The sequence below is a fragment of the Topomyia yanbarensis genome, chromosome 3 (genome assembly GCF_030247195.1).
Source record: "Topomyia yanbarensis strain Yona2022 chromosome 3, ASM3024719v1, whole genome shotgun sequence".
Lineage (NCBI taxonomy): Eukaryota > Metazoa > Arthropoda > Insecta > Diptera > Culicidae > Topomyia > Topomyia yanbarensis.
In genome coordinates this window covers 350,352,459-350,380,402 of record NC_080672.1, presented here as the reverse complement: position 1 = coordinate 350,380,402, position 27,944 = coordinate 350,352,459, and the positions used below count along the sequence as shown (strand labels likewise).

Below are 27,944 nucleotides of genomic sequence, written 5' to 3'. Positions count from 1 at the left end.
TCTAGTAATAGCACTTAGCTAAATCTGACGAGAAAGCGTAGGGCTATCGTGATACCTCAGAAGTAGGAGTAGATGCTTTTGAAGGCATTCTTTCAAGTTCACTTGTCCATTGAATGTTCCAGTTGTCACGAACGGGGTGCTCCGCTTCCCACACCACCACATTGCCTGCCAAATGATGTGTTTTTTTTTGGCAAACTTAGACCTTTGCTTATTAACTTCCTCATCTAACAACGTTGAACTTAAGACAAGCAGTGAAGAAAAGGTGTCCGTGAAGTAGCCGGAAATCTGCTTTCACACATCATCCACAACGAGAAAATGCGGTTTCGTCAACTGCTGAGTGTAGAGCTTCCGCGCACGTCCTTTCGCACTGTATTCGAGTTTGTTTGTTGAAGACTCGGTATGTTGCTCTTACCAGGGGCTACCATGTTGGATATAGCAGACGCATTTCTCCTTCAGCCGCCCGTTTCGGGACAGACGTTGTTAAAAATCGCTTCTAATACAGTGTGTCCCTCATTTATACATTCACACTATTTTTTTCAGGTTAATTTTTTCTATTCAAATAAACTGCACAAAATTTTCAGAGTTTGTTTTAAAGCTCAATCAACGATGTTTCTCGAAATTTGAAATACCGTTTATTTTGGCAGTTTAACCGAAAAAGTGATGTCCTACATTTATTAAGCAGGAATATGCTGTTTTCCAAAAAATATTTTGTCAGACTAATCCACGGAGGACTGTGCCGGTGGTTGAGTAGTAAGCGCGACCGCCACCCATCCCAGTCGGTCTGGGTTCAAACCCAGCCGAGGTCGTTGAGATTTTTCTGAAATCTGTGAAAAAATCTGTGGTCACGTTTTCCTTCGGAAGGGAAGTAAAGCCGTTGGTACCCGGTCTATGAGTTGATGTGTCGACATCTGGCTACTAACAACCCTCCTCCCGTGATACTTGTGAAGTGCGCATTGGTACATACGGCCTGTAGCAAAAGCAAGTATTGGACTAACATTTCTTCCTTTTCTTCCGCGTTCTACGTTCGGGCCTGGCCGGCGCCGGTATTGATCAATAAACACTTTAGGATTACCAGGAGCTGCACATTGAAGGATGTTTCGCTACTCCCAAGCATAATTATCTACTGATTCCCTGTGCAACTTCAGCTAGTCCAGATCGATAACGGAGTAGCAGCTTGGGGTAGTCGCACAAGCTCAAGCTCAGACTATTCCACGGAGGACAAGGAGGGGGTGTAATATGAGGATTAGACTGTACACGTGGCATAATGAACTACACCTAAAGGGCGTCCATCTTTCTTGCAGTGTCCGTCTTGGATTCAGTATCCCTAAAGTTATAACTGCTCAATTGCTCGAGACCCATTGATAAGAACACACCAAGCAGAAAATGAATCAAACGACTGTACACAGTGCAATGTTTAGTTCAATTTCAATGTCACATTTTGTATTAATCGCCGTTTCTCGCATCAGGTCAGGTCTAGAGTTCCTAACTAAGATCTATCAATTATCGTAAGTAACAGGACGCAGATAAACTTGTTTGGTGGGACTGAAGACTAGTCTGTATAACTTGTTTTGCAATAGGTATTCGAAGCTAGAATTTGCTATGGTTATTGATTTAAACCACAATCCTTATTATTTCGTAGCGTAACACCGGAAGAGACAAATTAAAAATACTGACACTAGTGTAACCTGTTGCTATTTAATGGATTTGTCATTTATTTTCCGTCGCTGCAACATTTATGTCGTGAAGTAGCACATATTTTTTACGCAGCCTGTGTCAACCGTGAAAAGAAAAGAATAGTGCGTTCTATCTAAATGACCCAATATTAATTATTCAGTAACCAGTTTGAATAACTGCTTGGACTAATTTTCAAGCTAACCCTTGTGCACAAAGCACCAAAGCAGACGTCCTTCTATTTGACTCGTTCTTCTCCGTAGCAGCGCTTCCTTGTTTGGAAAACATTTACAGCTATCCAAACACCCTCAACTAGGTCGTCACAGAACGAACCCAAGAGCTCCCAACGACAAGCCAAGCGTTCGGTCTTTCATTTGTTGCCGACCCGGCATGCGCAATCCGTTGCACATCAGCTGTTACAGTGTTCCTCTTTTCCGTGTTTTACTTTCTTTATTTTTGAGTAGGTTTTATGTATGTATCTACTTGTCACGCTTTTGCCCCTTTCTCTTCGGTGGCATCCGCGTCCGAGCGAACATAGGCAACTCCAACGCTATTGCTGTATGTATGTATGTACTCCATACTCGGACAGATAAATTTGTGTGTACTTGGTGCACCTTTAGTTGAATTTCACTTCTTTATCCCTGAACTATTGAGGAACTCGTAAACGGTCTGTTCGACGATTGAGATTGAGTACACTATTTTCGTGGGCGGCGACAATCACGGCCAACGATCATGATTCATGGCGGTGACTGTTAACGTATTCAGCGTCTCGTCCTCGGTCGGCGTCGTCGTCGTTGTCGGCGTTTCAGTCGTTAAGATAAATGTTGTAAACTCGAATGCGATTTGGTGACGTAGTTTTTTTTACGCTGCCAGATCAGATGGGAACTAACTGGCAGGTACGACAAAAACGTTGCATGGTAATTATTCACTTTTTACGGGCATCCCTGCATAGGATGCAGTTGTGCTGGTTGTAATAAAGCGGTTGTAATGCGCACTGTCTATAAATCAGAATAACAATGCATCTACATACCTGCTTGTTGAGGTAGTAATCCAAATGAAAAGCATTGTTTTATTTGCAGAGTTTGTCCAAATAATTATAGCGGTTTTATTGAGTGTAGAATTCATCTAGTGTAAACAAACTTGTCACATTTGGACGTCCGTCTTATTTAATGATAAATACTAAAATAAACTAGATTTGGCAGTTGCATTTGTAGACGCTTTGTCAGACAATGGCTGAAACCTGGAAGGATGTAATAAATAGCACATTGATCAACCAGATATTGCACAACTTGCGTTGAGTTTGAAATCATCGATCCGGAGAAAAAACATAATCGTCATCTACGTGTAGGATCCTTTATATTTCTATTCAGAATACCTAATGTGACATCCACAGGTATCTTTAGCGACGAACCAGACCCCCGGATATTTAATAGTGGAAAACATGTTTGACTTTTTAATAGACTTTTTTCCAAGACATGTTTTTGACACTGCATATGCGAAAGTTTTTTGCTTATTTCATCCGCGTCCCTATCACCTATTTTTAAAAGGCAATTCATCAACATTGCAATCTTTGAAAATGAAATACCTTGGTTATGCAACTAATTTTTCCAAACCTATTTTAAAACAAATAATTATTATATTCCGGATTGCACATATTTTGTCGTATGTAATTTGTAATATTCTTTGATCGGATGGCATCGTATGCGAACAGGTATCCGCCGGTTGGTTCTGACATTTGTTTGAACTGAGCAAACTAGTTTCTCTGTTTGTTTAGTGTTGTTTTAGATTTGGCCAAATGGGAAACTCATGCTTTAGGCATTTAATGTGCACGAGTAATACGCATGGTCTTGTTTGAGTGGAATGATGACCATGCATGAGGATTGGGAATTGACAGTTCACGAGAAGAATCGCAAACCAGTTTCCAATTTGCGGCAGTCATATCAGCACGTGTCATTCATTAGCTTATTGTTGGTCCATTTAATCATCAATCAATTATATTAATTGTACTCATTGTTTTGAGTACTTTCATATGCCTTGGAGTAGTACACGCACTATATTATTGATTGTCATGTTAACCATATTCCTTCATGAGTATATATCTTGATCATTGACATAAAGGTGATAAGTTAGTTTCTTTTCGTTCTTTTTATCTCCAGTCTTGTTCGACTAATTAGCGTAAAAACCCTAGCGTCTTCGGTTGAATATTTACCATAGTACTTGTGTACGAAATCTTCAATTACGTAGTTATTAGCAGATCTATTTCGACAAATGTCTCGAGACACTAAGCTTTTCATAATATTGTATTGTTTATGTCGTGTTTCGCCTGAATAAACTAATTGGGATCTAGCTTTACGATACTCAGTGCACGACCAAACAACATACCCAATATCATGGCAACCCTCACCGCAAGCACAATGATTACCCTCAGCGAGCCCAAATACAGTGGAGATGTGCATCGAAAGTATAATGATCAGACAAGAGCCTAGATATCAGACGGATGAAGTCTCGACGTACCTTCAACCCTTTGAACTATGACTTTGTTGATACTTTAAGGGTAATTGAGTGTAGCCACCGTCCCATATATCCATTGACCTAAGATGTTTCCCAACTTGCAAGCGTCCTCTGACGATTATTTGCAAGCTATAACGAAGGCTACGAGTTCAGCTATATACACAGAGGCATACAAGTGTCACAGAAAATGAAATATTATTGTTGAAAATACCGAAGCTAGTAGACTTATCGATGCGTGAACCGTCAATGTAGAGTATTTTTTGGCAGTCAACGAATTGGTAGCTACTTGTGAATATTTTAAGGATTAAAGTGGATTCGAGACTATCTATTACATTGGTACATGCGGAACATACCTAGGAGGCATTATTTCTAGTTACATGCGATTGAAATACGCTGTCATGAATCATGTTTCGGATTGACGCTCTACATGTGTCTTTAAAATATGACAAATACCAATTGAGTTATAATCTCACTTCCCTTCGCATTGGCGGAAGCCAATTTGTGTATCTGTCGCTAATCTCAATCCAATTGCAGAGACAAAACAGGATTAGTATCGAATAATTTATGGATACAAGGCAGCATTCCAATCGGCCAATACGAGTTGTGATCAGACACTAGTTATCATTAATTTGTTGGTGGCTTCCAGTCATGGGAGACAATCTCAATAAACTTATTAAATAAATTCAACGACCGCCTTTTGCAGCGTCAGATAGATTTTTCAAGTAGTTAAATTTGATTTTGTTTGGCCCAGGGGCGTTATTGGAGCATGATTAGAGAGTAAATAAAAATCGCACTATTAAAAACATCCATTCTTTCGCGGTATCATGAGAGGCATGACGTGCCAGATCTTTTGTACCGGAGCAGAATTCCAACAAAACTTTGCGTTACATCCAACGGTCTAAATATTCCACTGTTTCGATCTGACATGCGTCAGACCGTCCTCCAAATAGCTTACCTTGATGTTTCTTTCAGAAACTTATCAACAAAACAGCGCCAATAGCTGCTTCTTTGCCTTTCATCAGCACTCTAAGCTTGCTTATATGACCCTATTCCACGCTTTTCTAAACTTTCTTCCTTCAACTCTTTGCTCTCCCTTGATTACTTTGGCTCTTAATATTGAAAAATATTTCACACCTTCCAGTCCCTTGCTATGTCGTTCAAACATAAAAAATAAAAAATTCTTAGACGCTGTCAAAATAATTTTTGATTGGTAACAATAAAGTGTAATCTGATAATATATATATATATAATGCTTATCACTTAAACTTCTTTCATGTAACTCTGATAACTCAACTGATAACTTAACAGGAAGTAGTTCCACAAACGCCTTCTCCTAGGTTGATGGGTTTGACGGTGTTGCAAACATCATCGAGCATATTTCATGCATCAGTTTTAAAGAACCTCTGACAGACAATTGCGCTAAGATGGCTTTTATAGAAGAAAGTGGTACATCGAGGAGACCGAGAAGGCTTATGCGCCTTTTTATGTCCTGTGTTTTTTCATACTATTCATACTACACCCCAAACTACCGATCAACCATTAAAGAAATGTAAAAGTAGAAGCATATTAGTGTTAGAGTAGTAATAATTGTAGTTTTTAGAACTGGTGTACAATTGTTAAGCGCTAGTCGTATATCTATCTGTAGTAGAGTAGTAATAATTGTAGTTTTTGAACTGGTGTACAATTGTTAAGCGCTAGTCGTATATCTATCTGCTTTTGTTGTACTTCTATCAGTTTGCTTTTGCACTACTCATGAAATACAAATAATATCGGTTAATTTATACGCTCCTACTTAATCTTTTTGCATCTTTCCTATTTTTGTTTGGCATGTTATTTTTCCTTTTTTTCTATATCTTGAATTAAATTCATACTAACACTGACTAGCACAATAAATTGCATATCCTCTCATATATACTCACAATCTCTCGCATTCCAAACGTACAAACGCTCGTGGCCTTCGCAAAGGTTCTCAAACGTGGTCACAACCGCGAACATGCAATTGTAATCATCAACATATACTTACGACCGTGATCTCGTCAACATTAAAACACCCAGGCAATAGGGTGAACGTTTTAGCACTTATAAATTAACAAACACTATCTCAACAAACCCACCGTTCATGCAATCATGATCGCTCTGGTCCTAGCACTCTTGACTCATGCCTTCAGTTTGACCAATTAAAAAATGACGATCATATCCACTACACAACACGTGCCATGGCGTCATAACCGGGAACGCTAGTGATATGTTGAACTCTCCTCTAGTATCAGAACCGTACACTGAGAATTAAGCATCAGATTCACGGTCCGCCCGATGGTAAGAACACACGCGAAATACGAATGGCCCCATGGTTATATACTACACATTACCCGCGTGTAGTTACATACAAACGTCCACGCGATCGAACACGTTAATGTACTAACGCTCGAGCCATTCGCGATCATGAAGTTCGTGCGCCCGCACTTATCTGGACCGTACAATGAATATTACATTCTTAATCACGGCCCGCTGCAATTGGTATTAAGCATTGTTTTAGTGGGTGGCATTTCTCGTCTCGTCTGCAATTGCGATGAGTGATTCTGATGGGGAGCCCTTCCAATACCTTAGCTCGACAGCTTCAGTAGGACAACCCTAAAAAAATATCGAAAAAAACCATGCAAGATAAAAGTTGCACTTTTTCATACAAGGGCAGTATAGTACTGCCAAAATTATGAATCTGGAACAGTAGCACAGAAGTTCTAAACGCGTTTAAAATTCAAAATAACAATACAAAACCCTCTGATGGTGATGTGATTATTTCGTTCCAGATCTGTTTTGAGTCTCCTATATAAAATTCTACGTTGCTTGACGTTCCCCTAAAAACTTAAACGATATTACATACTAATGCTTGAAAACCTGCGATAGAAACCAATCGATAATTCCACTTGGTCAGATGGCATTACTACCAAAGATCGCTTCAGTTTAACCAATTACAACAAAAATCAATACTGAAACTACTCTAACAGAACTTAATCACCCGCCCATACCCCCAAACATCTTCAACTCATACCCGAATTTCAGTAGACGCAAACCCAATTAAGTCTACCCATGCATTCGACATACCTACAGAAACATATCAGATGGCTTAGTGATACAATCACGTATGTCCGAAATGTATAACGTGTGTGCCAATACGCTCATTACCCTACGTACATACAAACCGACAAAAACATTTCAACGTCTCGTTAACCCAGCGAACGCACAAGCATATTTTTTCCAGTTCCAACACAAACCCACAAACAGCACACACACGTCGCACCCTGCAGTGTTGTACTCAATCTTGACTCACCCACTTTGCAAATCATCGTGTGTAAACGACTCGAACTTATTGCACACAGTTGAGTGAAAAAAATTCTGGTGCTAGTACAACTTGCACCCGTTTCCGTACTGTGTGCCAACACTGCAGAAAATTTATGGCGTACTTATCGCACCGTTCGGACGTTATCGTCCATATGCTGCTCGTTCGAAAAGCGAGTAACGACTGATACAAAGAGACACGCGGTACCTCATAAAGAATTTAGCAACTGAGGTCACGTCACCTTTATTTTAGCTGTTCAATAAGTCACTTGAATCTGGTAATTTCCCAAAAGACTGGAAAAAATATTTTTTAATACGTATTTATAAATCGGGTAAAGCATCCGAAATTATCGTTGGATTGCTATTCTGTCTTGCTTTCCTAAACTTTTCGAATCCATCATAAATGAAAACATTTTTAACCAACTCGAACATAAAATAACAAATGCACAACATGGGTTTTTAAAGGCCGCTCAACAGCCCAAGTAACCATAAGCATTAAGCCATTGCACTATATTGGCTATACATTTGCACTAATGTTGCATTGAAACTCCATTGCAGCATAAACAACGCAATAAAGCTCTATATTAGCATCAATAATGCATAACTGCACAGCCGACATACAGCATTATCGCTTGCTCTATATGCGTATATAAAGCTGATATAAAGCGTACATGCTTCAAAGATCTTTAAAGTATGTAAGCTTTACAAGTGCATTTAACGCCAGTATAGAGCAAATATAAAGCTGATATAATGCTATTGTAATGCTATGGGTTTATTTGTTATACAACTCTTCTTGAAGATTATATTCGGCATATTTCATTTCAATCGAACATATGCAATATAGTCCAGGAAGCAAACGCAGTGCACTTACCGTGAAGGATGGGCCAAGGTACCTCAGTTCGAGACTTACTAAAGGTAATTTTCGTAAACATTCATATCATGTGAGATCAAAAATTCATTAAGGACATTCATTACAATGGATTAGAACAGAATCAATTACGGTTTTAAACAGAACATTTTATTTTAATTTTTTTCCTTTTTTTACCGAAAGGAAACATAAGAAATGGTTTTAAAACCATGGCGGACAGCGACAGCCAACTGAAGCTTTTAATAGCAATAGTAGTACCAATATAAGGCTTTCAAATTTAACACTTGTACGCTGGTGCTATATAATAGCATTAGTACTGCAGAAATCAGCTGTCAATCTCTGCACAGTAATAGCACTATATTTCGCCTTTTCTGGTATAATACCAGCATTATATAAGTATTTAGGGCTTCACGGCTTTTTAGGACAGCTTTATATGTGGACGTAAAGCAAATATTAGGCTACGTTATAATGCTTATTGGTTACTTGTGAAGTACAAACCTTCTAGAATTTGTTGATTACTCGTTAAATGGCATGGATAAAGGAAATCACATAGAATCTCTTTACACTGACTTCAGCAAAGCTTTTGATAAACTTGACATTCCCATGCTAATTTTCAAACTTTGAAAATCAGGAATGGAGACGAGACTCCTCAATTGGGTTAAGTCGTATTTAACAGGTCACCAGCAAATAGTAAAATTCTATGAGATGAAATCCGATATGATTAAAGTTACATCGGGGGTTCCTCAAGGTTCACACTTAGGACCTCTTCTTTTCATTTTATATGTCAACGATATCTCTCTTATTTTAAAAAAAAACATTAAAATTCTCATATATGCGGATGATATGAAGCTATTTTTAGAAATTAGAAATATTAATGACTATAATGTTTTTTACAATGATACACAAATCTTTTATACATGGTGTTGTAAATGTTTACTGGAATTAAATGTTAAAAAATGTAATCTTACAACATTAGCAGAAAACAAACCGCGACTTCCATGTCAATTACATCAGGTAAGAAAATCGTTCAGAAATGTGATAAAATAAGAGATCTAGGAGTTATCTTAGATAAAAAATTAAAATTTGTGGAACATTACAACACAATTGTTCATAGAGCTAGCAATATGCTTAATTTTATAAAACGCTTCGGGTATCACTTTCAAGATCCTTACACAATTAAAACTGTTTACATAGCATATGTTCGTTCAATTTTAGAATATTGTAGTATTGTTTGATCACCATACATAAAAAACACGAAGTGGGAATTGAGTCAATTCAAAAGCATTTCTATTATATGCACTACTCAGACTAAAATGGACAGCATTCCCTCTTCCATCTTATGAAGCACGCTGTATGTTGATAGATTTTCAAACATTGAAAGAACGTCGGGACTATGCTATGATCTCGTTCCTAAACGATATCGTCATGCAGCGTATTGACTCACCTTACATATTGTCAAAATTAAATTTATATGCTCCTACACGTCAATTACGCAATATAAATTTATTCGCGATTGGTTATCACGCTAAATTCGGACCACTTAACCAGACGATGGCTGTGTATAACGAGCATTGTGAAAGTAGAGGTATTCCATGAGAAACCGGCCGACCGCAAAATATGACCATCGTCGATTCGAACGAAACTTTGCAGGTGTGTTCTCTGGCAATTGGAATATTTTGATACAAGAGTAATTTTTCAAAAGGGCGTAAACGTTTCTACGCGTATGAATTTCAATTTTTTTTTGTTCGATTACTGTATTTTATACAGCAAAACTATCTGAGAACAAGTTACAGGGAATGAATACTTCTGTTCGAAAAAATATACACTGAAAAAACTGTTGTCATTTTTCAAAAAAACAAAAATTTATGATAAAAAATTAAATTGCGAAAAAACCCATTTTTTTAAATTTTTTATATTTTGTTACCAAAATCCTAAAGAGAAAAGAAACATTTTGATTGTGATTGCATGATGGAGAAAAAATCGGTAAAAAGTTTTTCTAACAATAACTTCGTACATGTTTTTAAATTTCATACTATGTCTATACAAATTTGTAATTTTATTACAGAATATAATTCTAAGCACCATTTAAAATCAAAATGCATTTAACAAAAATCTTCCAAAATGCGATAGTTTTCGAGATATTTGAAATTTTGCTCCTTCAAAAACAATTAATTCGTGTAATTATGCTCTTTTTAAAAGTTATTCGCGTTACCCCATCAAAAAATGTCAAAAATTTAATGTTTATCGTTTTAAAGACGTAAAAGCAACCTTTTTAGTGTATTTGGATCATGGAGAATTCAATAAAAAAGTTTTCCTAACAATAACTTTTGACATTTTTTTATAATTCTTACTATTTGCAGTCAAAAATACAATTTTCTTTTTGAATATGATTCTAAACGCCATTTTAAATCGAAATGCTCTTAACAAAAATTTTCTAAAATGTAGTAGTTCTCGAGATATTTTAACTTTTGTTTTAACAACACAATTATTTTGTTTTATTACGACCTTTTCATAAGTTAGTCGCGTTTCTCCATCAACAATAATAGGTTTTTCAAAAGGCCCGTAAACTTTCGTGCAACTTTCTCTTTGACATCAAGGCGATATTGTAAACCATTTGAAAGTTACATGAAAGCAACCAAAATATATTTCAACCATAGGGTCTGTTGATTAAACTATATAGCTGAATCATATGTTGTGTATGTAACTTTAAAATGTTTCACAGTATCGCCTTGATGTCAAAGAGAAAGTTGCAGGAAAGTTTACGGGCCTTCTGAAAAATCTATTATTGTGGATGGAGAAACGCGACTAACTTATGAAAAGGTCGTAATAAAACAAAATAATTGTGTTGTTAAAACAAAAGGTAAAATATCTCGAGAACTACTACATTTTAGAAATTTTTTTTTAAGAGCATTTCGATTTAAAATGGCGTTAAGAATCATATTCAAAAAGAAAATTGTAATTTTGACTGCAAATAGTAAGAATTATAAAAAAATGTCAAAAGTTGTTGTTAGGAAAACTTTTTTATTGAAAGCTTCTCCAGGATCCAAATACACTAAAAAGTTGCTTTTACGTCTTTAACACGATAAACATTAAATTTTTGACATTTTTTGATGGGGTAATGCGAATAACTTTTAAAAAGAGCATAATTACACGAATTAATTGTTTTTGAAGGAGCAAAATTTCAAATATCTCGAAAACTATCGCATTTTGGAAGATTTTTGTTAAATGCATTTTGATTTTAAATGGTGCTTAGAATTATATTCTGTAATAGAATTACAATTTTGTATGTCTATTAGTATGAAATTTAAAAACATGTACGAAGTTATTGTTAGGAAAACTTTTTTACCGATTTTTTCTCCATCATGCAATCACATTTAAAATGTTTCTTTTCTCTTTAGGTTTTTGGTAACAAAATATAAAAAATTTTAAAAAATGGGTTTTTTTCGCAATTTAAATTTTCATCATAAATTTTTGTTTTTTTTGAAAAATGACAACATATTTTTCAGTGTATATTTTTTTCAGACAGAAGTATTCATTCCCTGTAACTCGTTCTCAGAGAGTTTTGCTGTATAAAATACAGTAATCGAACAAAAAAATTTTGAAATTCATACACGTAGAAACGTTTACGCCCTTTTGAAAAGTTGCTCTTGAGTAAAAATAATCTTATTACCTGTGGAAAATATTTAGTCTTGCATGACGGTGAAACGTGTAAAGTTTCATTGGAATCTAAGATGGTCGGTCACGATTTTAAATATTTTCGGACGGATTTTCGTGGAATTCCTCAGTATTGACTTTACCATGCCCCGATCAAGTTTGAAACAGGGTTTCAACTCTTTGCGAAATCATAGTGTATAAGAACAGTATACAGTATAGTATATAAGTAAATGTTTGTGTAATGTAGGCTACGATCGATCGACGAATAAATATCCTCTGGAACAAATAACCTCACCGTGTCTGAGATGTATTTGTGCCTTTTTTCATAAAAAGCACCTTTTCAACGTGTATTTCGAATCCATTTTGGGAGTAGCTCGACGTCATGGAATTCCTTTATATATATTTCGAACTGGATACACGCAATGCTTAGCATCCGATATCTGTGCTCATCGTTAAGACAAATTGAGATTAAGAAACATAGTGTCTGCGGTGGGGTGCTGTCACTATTTTTATTTAACCTTGTCCCCAAGGATTGTCGAGCAAACTTAATGAGCTTGGGTTTTCGACATATTGTTTCGCCGATGATTATCATCATATAATGATCACTATTATTTGCATTAACACAATGTTTGATTTGATGCAGCAAGTCTTATGTGTAATTGAGCAAAGGTGCCTTCATACTGTACTATCAGTTAATCAAATAAAAATAATGATGCTTTTCACGCAAGGAAGAATTACAAGCGGAGCTCATGCGATTCTTTGACTATGAAATAATTGCCGCAGAGTTAAGTACGTTATGGTAATTCTTGACACCCAATTCAATCCGGATTTTTGGTTCTCCTTAGAGAGATGAACGTATGTACAGGCAGCTAAAATTCAAGAATATGTTATTGTTCGAACCCTAGTGTGGCTAGGAGCTATGGGTTGTATCAGTAGGGTTTCCTTTTCCTTTGGGAGTGAATAATCTAGACTGTTTAGTGTTGTATTGTGTTCTCATTCTCCATTTCCCCACCTTTTTCTTTCACTTTCTTTTCCCTTCCCATCAGAAAAGTGACGAGACAACATGGCAAGACATAACCCTCTGAACGACATGGGGGACGTGCCAATCGAGCATTATTATGATTCCTGATTCCTTATTCCTACCCTATCATTTGTCCTTTCCCATGTATGATGGAGATAGGGAAGGCTGGCAATGATGGCTATCATGTCGTCGAGGTTTTGATATGGTTCGGGTATTAACTCCTACTTACTATGTCCTAACCAACTCTTATTAGATAATCAGCAGAGAAACATGATGAAGTCAGTGTGTAATCCGCCAAAATTATCATCACAACACAAAACACCGCATACAGATGGAACGTAAAAAGTTTCATTCGAATCAAAGATGGTCCGTCACGATTTTAAAAAATTTTGCAAGCAGGAATTTAGTACTACCAGCAACGGTCTAGCGATGCTTGGTGCGTAAACGATGAAAATAGAGGCGGCCGGTAATAGTAGCAGTTGAAATTTTAACATAACCGTAACCTTCTCCCAATTATCTTGAGTATGAGAAGCATCATGCGTATACACCTCAATTAACACTCGTCATCAGTTTGATTCGCTTGTTTGGCTCCAAATCGCATAAGTTGAAAAACGCTTCATAATGCAGCATCTTTAGCAAGCACGCAGGCACAGTCAGATTGGAAAAACACGCAAACACATAAACGCGTCATCATTACCGATCAATTTGAAGCTACGGTCGGCCTATTGTCGATTGACGAAATCGGTGCTGTAACGTAAATTGTGTGTAAATAATTCGCTCGCCATTTCTTTGCGCTACTTTTTACTCCCCAATTTGGCTACAGCTTTCGACTGATTGGCAACAGTTTCCCTTTTTTTTGCCCTCACCCACGGTCTGCCAGTATATGGTACCGTACATTGCAAAACAAAAATAAGAGAATCTGTCCGAAGGATGGGGAGACCTATGATGGAGCATTTTAACCAAATACTATGCTTGACCTTGAGCTGATCTCTTTTCTATGCTGATACATTTTTCCCGTAATGGCTCCGGGAGGTTGCGTGTCATTTTTTTGTTAGCTGAAAATTGTCTTCTCGGAAGTCAGTTTCTTGTTAGGGCAATTCGTAGTTGCGAAAACGTGATACAATAATGGTTCACTTTTGTGACCTCCCCCACAAACAAGTGTAGCTTGTTATTGCAAATAACTGTTTCAGCTTTCAATCGTTTTGGTTTATGATTCAAGAAAAGAAAGTTACATTCGCTGTTTGATATATATGAAGGCAAACCATAATTAGATTTTGATCTATGTTTAAATAATTTTAATCAATTCTAATAAACTATATGATAGCAAATGCAGTGAATACTATTTTGTTATAATGGCATTTTACCGAATAACTCATTGAGTGTACTTCAAGCACTTTTCTGTCTGACTCTGATATTAATTGTGTAGTAGAGTGACAGCTTTACCTTCGCGTTTCTTCTCAGTAAGTTAGTCACACAAGGAAGCAATGTGGGAACTTTGTTTTACACAATATTTTTCAATGATGCTGCATTATTGCATGGTGTTTTGCGTCAACTGGTTCACGTGGATAACCCAAATCTCTACCATTTTAAACAAGATTGCACAAAACTTTATCCAGTTTAGGTGTTGTACCCTTACTCACAAATTGGTTTACTGCAGTTTTCCCTTTAAGAAGTAAATGTTGGTCTATTTCCAAGCGTTTCTTAATGATCCTTCTAACAACTGAGAAAGCTGTGAGCCCAAACCAGGAAGGATTTAGGTGGCCAGCTTTAGCTCTGCCATTATCCTGTGAACTAAGAGTAAATTGTAAAACATGTCTAAATAGAAGGTCAAGTTCTTGTCAGATTGATCGGTATATCGGCTATAGTTATCGGAATTAAAGGAAAGTTTTACAGTAGTCCAGTATTTTCACGTTTGCCATAAATGCTTACGGTCTAACAAATCAGCTATTACGAGCAAATTTCGACAGCTTCATTCATAAACAGTCTTCGACAGCCAACCTGTTTTATTCGTGTAATGTTCCTATCCCGGCAACTACTTAAAATCCACTTTGATGTAAGTCTCGTTAGCAGTATCCTGTACAGTTTCCCGGCGCACTTTGTTGCCACACTGTTGACGTTCGCTCCGATTTGGGAGATTCAGTACCTTGTACGTTTTCAATCCAGATCGTTTCTTGGTCCTCTGGCAAAACCTTTTCGAAACATCAATTTTTTGGCAAGTCCCGCATCAAAATGTTCGTATTCCACTTAAAACCAGCAATCAGCACTCTCTCGTTTTGTTTACATATTTTTCTCAGTTTTCCTGGAACGTTTGGAGAACCCTTGAGATGGTCGAATGATGTCTACTCATTAGTGCGATGCGACAACTTAGGATTTTTCATATGGTTGAAAAACATTATTACTCGAACTGCAACTGCCCAACTGAGCTTACACGGATAACTTGAATTACCTAGCAGTAGGTAAATCTAAATCTTTCTCCAGCGAAAAACGAAAGAGAGGGAGTTCAATTTCACCAAAAAATAATGCATAATAATCCCCAAAGCCGACTAAACTTAATCTCATTAATTTTAGGAAAAATAATCATTCCAAATTTTCCGGTAGCGGAATAAGGACGGCGAATTAAAATTACCTACTAGTAGGTAATGGATTTTAAGTGTGTATGTAAACAATAGACTCTAAAGAGTAACTTGGTAAAATTTGGTTAATTTCGAACAAGTATGATAAAAGTTGTGCAGGTTTAAAATTTTTGCCATAATTGTCAAAAAGTTGTGCCACCACCTTCTTAGTGGATTGCAAGCGCCCATGAATAGTGTTCAAGTCGGTAAATCGTCTCAAATGTTAACATCTTACCGTTATTACCGCCATCATTAAAAGTAGCTGTACGAAGCGGAATAAAAGCAAATATTTATGCAGATTGGAGCCTAGTCTATCGGATTCCGCGGAACTCGCGTGGGTAGTTTTCGCCCACGACCAACCAATTTGTATATTTTTTTTTAATGCTGGAAATAATGATTCTGCTACTTGCTCTTGTCTATGTTGGATCGTCGCCATCATTTGAATCATCTCGATAGTGGGAGTAAAACATCCTTGAAACTGTTTTACAAATTTTATTGAACGCCTCGAAGAATCTACGATTTGCTTTTATCTCAGATTTTTATGGTAAAACTTTGATAATTAACTTCCAAAAAAGAAAAAAAAAAACTTTGTTTATGTTTTTGGTGGTAGAGTTAGTCCACCGAGCACATAAAACGCAATCAATGCTCCGGCTTTTTACACATCTTGCTTCAGAAAGCATTATCAAATTGTACGTGGCATTCCTGCTGTCGCGCTAGTGCATAGAGTACCCCACGTTCAGACTATCTAGCGAAATCGTCTCTAAGCGCCAGCAGCTGCTCGGTAAGGGAGACATAAACACATTAATGCCCGATCCACTATATATAGTAGGTAATTAGAATAACTCATATTACTCAAGGAAAAGCAATTTTTATCAATTATTCCTTTTTATATCATTTAGTTTTTGCAGAAAAATATTTTTATTTTAATGGCCGTTTCAATTTCCAATTTTTACCGAATAACTCAATTTATACTGCGCATGAAAAATAGGTACGACTTTCGGAGTGTCAATCTTGAACAATTCCTTATAGTTTATGTTCTATTTGGGGGTTATTTTCTGGCATTCAGTAATCAAACTTTTCGGCGACATGAATTGCACCTTTTCAATGAATTAAGTTAATAGCCGTGTTATCGCCAAGCGCACTTTCGTAAATTGGTGCAATAGTTATAGTTTATGAATAATTCGTAGCGTGTTGTGTACCGATCTAATGTCGTGTTCTCCGTCTCTATTTCTAGGCCACCTATGGATCCAATATTCTTCTCTCCGCCTAATGGAGTCCCGTCGGAAAGCAAATTGGCAACCTATATGGTAAGTATCAATTCGGACGTCAAACTTATTCAGCAAATAAGACTATTGAGCCGGTAGGACAGAGTCTTTGGGCAACATTGTGATTTTAGAGGGCACGTAATTTAATGAAGATAGATTTGTTTTCTGGTTGGTATGGTCTGATGTTTCAACTATATAGTGGAATTATATTTTTGCCTTTCTCATATAGAAAGGTTATGCAATCACTCTAGAAATCGTCAACCTAATCCCGGCCTCAGTTCGTCGAGATCGGAAAATGTCTGTGTGTGTATGAATGTATGTGTGCATGTGGAAAAAAATGTCACCTCTGTTTCTCAGAGATGGCTGGACCGATTTCCACACACTTAGTCTCAAATGAAAGGTACAACCTTCCCAGCAGCTGCTATTGAATTTTATTGATTGGACTTCCGGTTCCGGAGTAACGGGTTGAAGAGTGCGACCACACAGCAAATTCCCATATAAACTGAAATGAAAAAATCTCAAAAGGGGTAGTAAGGGAAAATTTCAAAATCGAATTTGCATTTTTGATGCCAAATGGCTTTAAAATGCATGAAACGTTGAGATTTGATGAAATCTCTAAAAAAGATTTTTTGACACAAATTGACTTTTTTGATGTTCGGCATATTTTTGACTTTCTCATATAGAAAGGTTATGCAATCACTCTAGAAATCGCCAGCCTAATCCCTAATTTTTTGACCTATAAAGGCTTGGGTAGGAGTATGTAATGAGCGGTTGCTACTTTAAAATTTAAACTAGTTTAAAATTTCTTAGCAATTTGAAAATTTTCGACAGGGTCCGGACCCCCCGGATCTTCCTCCTTGATCCGCCGCTGGTTTCAAGCGATGTTTCAGTGTCGGCACATAGTATCTCAAGATCTTGGCTGTCGATCCATTGTATGTATGTGCAAATCGTACTGAATATTTAATATACATTTCCATCATTGTATTGAAAATAACCAGCCATGGAATCATAGTTTGGACAAACGAGAAAGGCACAATTGCACCACTAGATGGATTAAAACAGGTTTTTTGTTTCTTTTGGCTTTCAAATGATTCACAATATCACCCTGAGGTCAAAATAAAAATAATTGGAAAGTTGTCGAAAAAAAATTTAAAATATCTTGAAGAATGAATTTGATAAATTGTTTTTATTGAAACTACATTCAAAATACCTTTTAAACTATCACATTTTGGAAGATTTTGCATGGGAGGATTTTGGTTTATAACAATAAAGATGGCACGATTATTGTGTAGTATGCAACAGAGGATAACATAAATTGATGAGAGAAAACATTGTAAGCGATTTGGGTGAAAAATGTTGTGCCGATAGCCGGCATACCTTAGTAGAATATAATGGGGATGAGTGATCGATATTGCGTGGATGTCTTCATTGGTATATTGAAAAGTCAGAATAAGGCCATGTCGATTCAAGATGTAAATTTTTTTGTTCTGCCTTCGAAAATCCACACTTCAAGTATAACAAATAAAATGTTATAATTGATTTTGATAAGCAGTATAAATAAAGAAACATGTTCTAGATTGTATGGACATCGGAATGCTCCTCATTTTAATTGCGTAAATTATATAGAAAGAATAATGAACGTAAAATGAATTTGGATCCAAACCATGCGACGTTTAGAAAGCAGTATTCAGTATATCGGTGACTGTTAGAATCGTAAAAAGCAACATTTTGTCAGGCGAATAGTAATTAAACAAAGTAAGGCTGTCCAAAATATTTTATTTAAATATAGTTGGATTACACTGTGAAACAAAATTTTTAAAAAAATGGCAGCAGAAAAAAAAACGAAAACTACCCGAAGATTGAGGTTCCGCAGTGGAAAAACTTTTGAAAAAAGGAAAGGGTTTGATGGTTTAAAATCAAAATTTGCATGGAGAACTAGGGTTCAATGGGAAAGGTACCAATGAAAATGGCCTTTTTTGACATTAAAAATGTCTTACTCCACTATCTGGGCCTACGTGTCATTCTAAAATCTAAACCATCTCCCATGTAACGAAACTATGTAAGGTTTGCACGCTTATAACTCCGATATTACTAGATGGATTTTAATCATTCATACACCAACCGATTCAGAGACACCTAACTTAAATATTGGTAATAATTTAATATCTCCCCAATAAAAGTAGACTTTTGGAAATTGGTAAAATTAAAAAGTTCATGAAAAACGGGAAAATTACCATTCGTGAGACAGATTTCTCAGACACAGCCGTCATTAGAGGGTATCTTAGTGGCTCAATCAAACACGAAAAGTCATAAATAGAAGTGACGCATGTCCGTTTAAATCAGTTGTTGCTAATATCCCATACGAGCAACATCGTCTCCGAGCGATTCAATAAGCACTATCGATTTTCGGCAACGTTGGCATTTGCACACACTCGCACCTAAGTGACTAAACCATATACGGTTAGTTTATAAATAGAGGTGACGCGTACCCGTTTGAATCAGTTTTTGTTCTTATGTCGAACGGGTAAGATCATGGCTGCAGCATCTGGACGCTACACTAAGCGGTAGACGCTATGCATTTTCGGCAGCGGTGGCCGTGTGCGGATATTTCGGGTACCAGCACGGTGTCACAGAATGATTTGCAAAGTGGGTGGGTGGGGTGGTTTGGATTTAATTCAATACGGCAGGATGCGACTAAGGGGCCGTACACAAATGACGTAGCTTTTTTTCGGCGATTTTCGACCCCTCCCTCCCCCTCGTAGCATTTGGTCACTAAATTCTAACCTCCCCCTCGTAAATAACATAGCATTTACTTACCCCCCCCCTCGTCCCATGCAAGCGGCCGGGAGATGAAAAAAATTACATGTTTTTCAATTATTTTAAATACATGTCCTTTCAAAATGTTTGACGACTTTCATCAACATTTTCATTATAACAGCAAATTGCGTGCAAAATAAGTCCAGTTCTCGACAAACATATGATTACGGCTTAAAAGCCAAATGTCAAAACTCTCTTTGAAAGGAAATTCCGGACAAACCGTTACTGGCTAAACATGGTTCATAGCAGTTAATGAAAGAGAAAACTTTTCTCTTTTGTTTACTACCAACATCTGCGATTAGCGAGTAACGGTTTGTCCGGAATTTCCCTTCAAAAAGAATTTTGACAGTTGGCTTTTAAGCCATAATCATATGTTTGTCGAGATTTCATGATAAATATATAGTGTTGATAGTTTTGTTATGAATTATATATGTCAAGGGGAGCACTAAGAGAAGTTCTCTCAGTTCACAATCATGCAGCTGCCAATGATTCTAAGAAGCATATGTTTATCTAAATTACTAAATTTTGTTTGGTTGAATCCAAATTAAGTCTACTAGTTATCAACATAAGCTAACTAATGTAGCAAGTTAAATCCGCATTCAAAATCTTTTCGTATTTTTGAGAACTTGTAATTCCGCGAATCGTAAAATTTACCTCATGAAAAACCGTATCAAAAGCAACTTGTTTGAATTTAAATTTATTTCTCTTAGGAATCGACGATCATTAAATTGTTTTCTCTAAACAATGGGTTTTAAACTTAATGCTACGTCGCACAACTTCTGACCCTACCCTCCCCCTCGTCACACTTCGTCACAAATTTGGTATACCCTCCCTACCTCCCAAAATGCTACGTCATTTATGCATGGCCCCTAATGTGTGCTGCTTGAGAGTGTGCGTTGAAAAAAAATATTTATTTTTATGCATGCGGGTGCGTTATAACTTGTTAATCCATGTTTACGGCGCTTTGAAGCTGCGTAGGGTAAAGAGCCTATTGGCTTTCATATGTTTCATATTTCGGTTATATGTCTTTTATCAGTAAGGCATCTGACAACGTGCTTCTGTAGTTATTGAACTGTTCAGCAGCGTAGTATTTTATATAGGAGAGTACACTTAGTTTTTCACCAGGTTTTTTTTGCGCGGTATTTTTTTACGCGGATTTTGAAATTCACGCGGTTTTCATTTACGCGTTTTTTGAAATTTACGCGGTTTTCAATTACGCGGCCTGTATCCCCCGCGTAAAAAAACCTGAGTGTAATTGCATCGGAAACAATCACATCCCAACAGAACTTTTTGTTTTCTGATTTCAAACACTTTTGTTTCGTACTGCACAAAACGGAAAATTTTAAAACAGAACTTACCGTCCCAGCAGCAGTGTAAGCGGGTGTTCTTTTTCGATTAAAATTCAAGCCATGTCTTAAGCGTTACTGGACTTAAAATTGTTTTCCCAGTTTATGCAGTCAGAGTACCTGTCCTGCCCTATGTATTTAAAGTTCTAATCGCGTTTTAAAGTATACAACAAATAGAACGGTTGGGTATACCAATTTAAATTTTAAAATAAATCTATTTTAAATTATGGAACAAACCGCTGTACTGAAGATATAATTATGTCAGTCCTATTACCACATAAAACACCTATATAACATAAAACGCTGCAGAATTGGTTTAATAATACAATGTTTACACTACATAGTTATAACACGTTATAATAATTAGCAACAAGAAAAATGTCACCAAGATAGCATAAAAACCCGTTTTAACTGGTAGTGCAAACGTTGTATAACAATGTAATTTATCAAATAATTTCATTTGTTCAACCACTAATCGATCAAGAAATACTTAACCTTAAGATTGTTTACTTAAGTTAATTAGTACATTATTGAAAATTTAAATGCAAAATAAAATTTCATATTTCATGGAGAATCTGTATATTTCCGTTGGCGGGCGTGGGCTTCCTCATCACAGTTCTCAATATGGATCTTTTCTTTTGAATATATTTTCTGGACTGACCAGCCTATTTTTACTAGCCAAATAATGCCAATCACCTAGTGAGATACTTTATTAATTGTAATAATAGATTACCGTTAAATGACCTTCAATAAATTATGTTTTAATGGAGAGGGTATATAGCAAATTGTAACATATGAAAACAGGCAAGTGAGCAAGAACGTGAGTCAATATGTGTGATAGATAAAATTCATTTGCACGCTTTAATGTCACCGTGGTCGTGTCCTGTACACAATCCTTTAATTTTTTATCTTAATGGGACACCATTAAGAGATACAGCGTTCGAAACTCAAAATAGTGAAAACATCAACATTTAATATTAAAACAAACTAACATACTGTAAAAAATTGATCCCAAGGACATAGAAACTTTAGAAAAAAAGTTCGAACATCTAATGTCAAAGCGTTAGTTCTGAAAAAAAAAACTTTCTACTAGTAAATAAAAGTGTTGAAGTGTTGTTTTTTGATAGTTTTTCTTGAGACTTTGAAATTTTTTTAACCATCGACTATTCCTAACGCGGACTGGGGAGCAGAAGAAATCCAAACATCACATTGGGGCCCCTGATATACCGTTGTGAAGAGATGTTGGAAAAAAATGGAACGGAGCTCCGCTGTTTAAAATCAAAGTTGGTATGAAAATCAAAAAAAACTTCCACGTGAATACGATCATTTTTGTGACTAACGAATTCTTTAACTCCTTCAGGCTCAAATTTTTTTCTAGCGCATATAGAGTTCTATAACAATTTTCCCATCAACTAATGGGTCCGAGAAACACAAAAATCATTTCTTCATGAAAATAGGTGCTTTTCTCACAGTGCTAGAAGCAGCTCAATTTTTACCTTCCAATAATCAGTGCGATTCTCCGAAAATATTTACAACAGTCCAATTGGGTATATGAAATGTGGGCAAAGACAGTCTAAATTGAGAGGTTTTATTAATTTTCAATAATATTGTTCGTCAACGAAGATATTGCAAAATTTCATTTTTGCGCCTATAACGTATACTGTCTCTGGCAGCACTGCTCCAGTGAATTCCAATCAGACTAATTGCAATAACTTTAGACTAAATCAACAGTTATAACTGTTTAAAAACCTGTTTTAATCCACCTAGCGGTGCAATTGTGCCTTTCTCATTTCTCTAAACTATGGCACGGAGGCTTTTTATGTTCAACATAATTGTGGAAATGTCCGTTACATTCTTAGTACACTTTGCACTTATACACAATGGCATGTTATCTGCTTGCTAACTCATTTTGTCATGCGGGGATGGGTATGTGAGGAAGGCGAAAGTCCCATGAACGAACGACTCCCCAGCTTAAATTGGTATGCTTTGTAATATAGTAGTGGTTTAAAGATGATGGGGTTGAAAGGGAGGGGTATGAGGTGGTGGTCTGAGGGGTGATTTAAGGAGATTTTTAAAGGAGGGGAGTGAACAGTAGAGGGGGAGGGGGGTGTAACCCCTCTCTGTAAACCATCAACTACGCCCCTGTTAAAATCCAGAAACCTTATGCGAGTCGAAAAAAAATTAGGTTGACGTTTTTCAGAGTGATTGCATAACCTTTCTATATGAGAAAGGCAAAAATGTGCAAAATCCAAAAAAGTGAATCTTCGTCAAATTTTTTTCGTGTTTGCATCAAATCTCGACGTTTTATGTACCTTGAATACATTTAGCATCAAAAATAAAAATTCTATTTTTAATTTTTCCTATAGTTTTTATGAGAAATTTCTGTGTGGCCGCACTCTGAAACCCGTAATTCCGGAACCAGAATTCCGATCGATCCAAAATTCAATAGCAGCCGATGGGAAGGTTGCACCTTTCATTTGAGACTAGATTTGGGCAAATCGGTCCAGCCATCTCTGAGAAAAATGAGTGACATTATTTGACACATACGCACATACATACACACACACACACATACACACATATACACACACATACATACACACATACACACACACATACAGACTTTTTCCGATCTCGACGAACTGAGTCGAATGGGATATGACACTCGGCCCTCCGGGCCGGGATTAGATTCACGTTTTTCAGAGTGATTGCATAACCTTTCTATATGAGAAAGGCAAAAAGGGAAAAGATTGACTCACTATAAGTCGTTAATAAAAAAAGAAAAAAAGTAACTGTAATTTCCAATCCACGTGTAAAATTATAAAAAAAAAATCGTTGAAGAAAGAACGACAAGTCGTGTGTATTTGTGGTGGAACTTAATTTTACATTTATATTCATGCTCCAAAGATGTACATGAAAATAAACTTAAAATTACAAAATATTTTTTCTGTGTATACTTGAGTGACTAACCTTGAAAAGAAGTATTCCGCTACACAAACGTTGAAAAGCATCTTGAATTAGTATTAATTGATTTGATCAGTCATAGACAAAAAACCAATTTAAAAAACCTGTTTTAATCCACCTAGCGGTGCAATTGTGCCTTTCTCATTTCTCTAAACTATGGCACGGAGGCTTTTTATGTTCAACATAATTGTGGAAATGTCCATTACATTCTTAGTACACTTTGCACTTATACACAATGGCATGCCGGCCACGAACTTGATGAGCTACGTGTCGACGGTGAAACACTTGAAACAAAAAAATATCATACTCCATTAGCCTAATCAGCATTAGATTAATGTTATCTGCTTGCTAACTCATTTTGTCATGCGGGGATGGGTATGTGAGGAGGGCGAAAGTCCCATGAACGAACGACTCCCCAGCTTAAATTGGTATGATTTGTGATATAGTGGTGGTTTAAAGATGATGGGGTTGAAAGGTAGGGGTATGAGGGTTGGATGGGGTGGTGGTCTGAGGGGTGATTTAAAGAGATTTTTAAAGGAGGGGAGTGAACAGTAGAGGGGGGGCGGTGTAACCCCTCTCCGTAAACCATCAACTACGCCCCTGTTAAAATCCAGAAACCTTATGCGAGTCGAAAAAAAATTAGGGATTAGGGGATTAGGTTGACGTTTTTCAGAGTGATTGCATAACCTTTCTATATGAGAAAGGCAAAACGTTGTTGTTTATAAACTACATGGGCAAGAAAGGATTAACGAACTGAACAAAAATATTCTGTTCCGTCTCACGGACTACCAGTTTAATGTACTACATTTAGTCTGAGCATTGTTACTTGATAAAAATATTTACGTTCCTGTATGTCGCCGCACAGTGGCGGGTCTTCAAACAAAAGTCGGACAAAACCTCAAATGTTACCTAATTTGGCTAAAAATCACAATTTAAGCTAATTTTGAGGTGCTGAGCTCCTTTTTGATGTCAAAAGTTGTAAAATATTAAATGCTTTTTTCCATACAGTGTCATTGAACCTTTCTTATAACTATGATCCCGTTTTCATGATAAATTTTTCGTTACTGTTCACCAATGACAGCAATATCATAAAAAATGAAGAACACTACTCTAAATCCGTTGTATAACGTGTTGGTTTACTGTAGATTGTCTAACTATTTTACACAAAACACCTTGGCGCAGAACGAGACTATGATATTCGAAAAGTAGAGGTTATTTCCCATAGAATGTATACTATGTGACCGTTCCGAAATGATTCCGAAATTTGTACAGAATAAATTAGTGAAAAAAGTATTTTTGATCTGACCACCTCAAATATATTTAAATTAAAAAGTCATAGTTCCAATACAATTTACCAAATGTATTTTATTCGTTACCCAAGTTCTTTCGTTCCTCTGCACAATGAAACGAGTTGTGCTAAAATCGCACCAAAATCAAAAGAGCAACATGCATTTGAAGTTAACAGAGTAATGGTGGTTTCGGAAATGAAAATCATTAAAAAATCCGGACTTTGCTACTTTTAAACTCATGTTAAAAATCGTGTTCTTATCCATCATAAAATTTTGAATATACATTATTCAATACATGAAAAATTTAGGAAAAATATAAAATATTAATATTTAAAAAAATAATTTTTGAGGTTTTGGCCAGCCTCCAGCCACTGTGCGCCGTAGAGACGTGGTGTAGGGTGTCGCACATCGGTTCTCGTTGGTTTCCACTCGCAATAAAGACGCGCTGTGAAACCAAATGAACCGGTATTAGTTGTACGAATATGGGGCTGATACTTTGGTGATAAGCACAGGCTACTAAGTTCAATTGGAATGCCGAATTATATCTGGTAGTACCCATATTTCCGAAACGCTACAATAAAAAAATGTGCCATAACTGCAGGTTTAATGAACTGCATTTCGTTAGAATATTGCTAACGTGGCGAAAATACGTGAATGGGTAATAATTCGATCCATGCAATACTCCTATTATATTCAGCGATTCGCGGCAAAATCAAAATTAGTCATGCGACACCTATGATTCAGCTCATGAACTGGCAAAGTGATACAGTTTGCTTTTTTTCACCCGCAAGTGAGTCGTAGCTTACAACAAAAACTTCATTTTCTTCTCGGAAAAAGCTTACCACTGCCAAAATATGAATGAAACGAGTAAGAAATTTAGTTTTATTTTGCAATTATTCGGAAATTACAGCCATTTGCAACTATTTGGCTCATACATTTCTTCGAAATGTAATCGGGGAATTATTGTGGTTATAAAAAATCGTTCCATAAATAAAGTTCCAACTCGAAACCGAGACCCAATTAGTACCAATGTCAAACTTCTTCATATTTTGGACTACGTAGGAGATTCAGTGAAGACTATCAGAGAGAAGGACGGCTGTGTATGATACAAGGCTGACACTTTCCTATTAGCCGGATATATTCTTTCCTCGTGTGATCTGGAGAGTTTCACGAATTTACACCATGTCATAAAGGTTTAGCTTAACTTAGGAGGAACAGGAAATGATGTTGCGGTGGCTACGGTGCTCAACAAATTACATTTCGGAACAGCACACATATAGCTCTGCGAATAATATTAGAAACCATTATGTTTTACACCGTTTTCGCAAGATGTTTACTCATCATATTATAAAATGAAGGTTTTCCTTCATTTTCATAAACAATTATCAACAAACTGATCGGTGATTTGGCGTTATTTTTTTTTAATTTTACGGAAAATATATGCACTATGACAGAACAGAGTCAAATCAGCAACACTTTGCTTCCAGCGCTAAATGTGAGCGGTTTCAATAGAATCGCCAATTGCCACGCAAAGCGTGTATGCTGGCTACGCAGTCTCTCTAGCCGTCACACAGTGATTTCTCTTCATACGAAGGTTGAAAAAAAAATCTATTAAATATATTCGAACAATCGTTTTTTGGATAATTTTGAGTCGCTGATTTCAAATATGAGGTCCAAATAATTCTAATGCTTGAAGAAATTATGACCGGGAGGGGTGAGGGTATGGTTGGGTTAATTCGCGTAAAGATGTGAATGAATATTTTTATGGCGATATAAAAAGTGTTATTATATTCAGTCAATTTCTAAATTAAAATGCAACATTTGAATACTGTTTGCCTAAGTTTTCATTGCAAAATTATGCAAATTAAGCGAGTGACAGTGAATCTCCAGTGACATTTCAAAAAAGGTTGTTTGGAGGTGTACAATGTACACGTACATCATAATTCAAAACCTATTGGATCAACCGTTTTTTAAATTTTGCACAATATTTCTTCTCATAATTTCTCAAGTAACTACCGCAAGATTTCCCCTTTTCATTCGATTTTTTAAATTTTTCGTAGCACTTGTAAGCCAAAAAAATATTTTTGCGAAAAAATCGCTTAATTTGTTTTTGGAAAAGTAAAACAATAATTTAAAGCAAAGTTCTCATTATTAACTAGAGACACCCAGGAAGAATTGCACAAAAGCTCTAAACCATTGGTTCAGTGTACATTTTGGGTTATGAAGGACACCGCATTTTTTCAAAGTGCCTCTGGAGATTCACTGTCATTTGCTCAATTTTGAATATCTTGCTACGAAAATTTAGGAAATTATTCTTCAAATGTTGCTACATAATATGGAGATTTGCTGATTACTACCACTCGCTGTATCACAAACAAATGAATAAAAAATATTCCTTATTTTAATGAATTTACTTGAAAACTTTAGATTCAAAAATTTGCTTCAAATAAGGTGTTTGGATAAAGCAATGTATAGAGTATATTAGTTTTTAATTAAAAAAAATAGGGGAACCCGGGGCTATTCGGACCTACTTAAGCAAATCGCCCTTTTAGGTGGATAGATGTTAACAAAATTACCGGTCAAAAGTCCT

General features: G+C 36.4%; 1 protein-coding gene across 4 annotated transcripts in view; it reads left to right on the top strand.

Annotated features, from left to right (window-relative positions):
- LOC131692609 (PAN2-PAN3 deadenylation complex subunit PAN3) overlaps nucleotides 1–27,944 on the top strand; it is a 109,303-nt gene that overhangs the window by 47,059 nt on the left and 34,300 nt on the right. For all 4 annotated transcript variants that reach the window (XM_058979764.1, XM_058979763.1, XM_058979765.1 and 1 more), the window contains exon 3: nucleotides 16,908–16,980. In XM_058979764.1, the coding sequence (XP_058835747.1) occupies nucleotides 16,915–16,980 (66 nt within the window). In that variant the 5' untranslated portion in view covers nucleotides 16,908–16,914. The remainder of the gene's footprint in view (nucleotides 1–16,907; nucleotides 16,981–27,944) is intronic.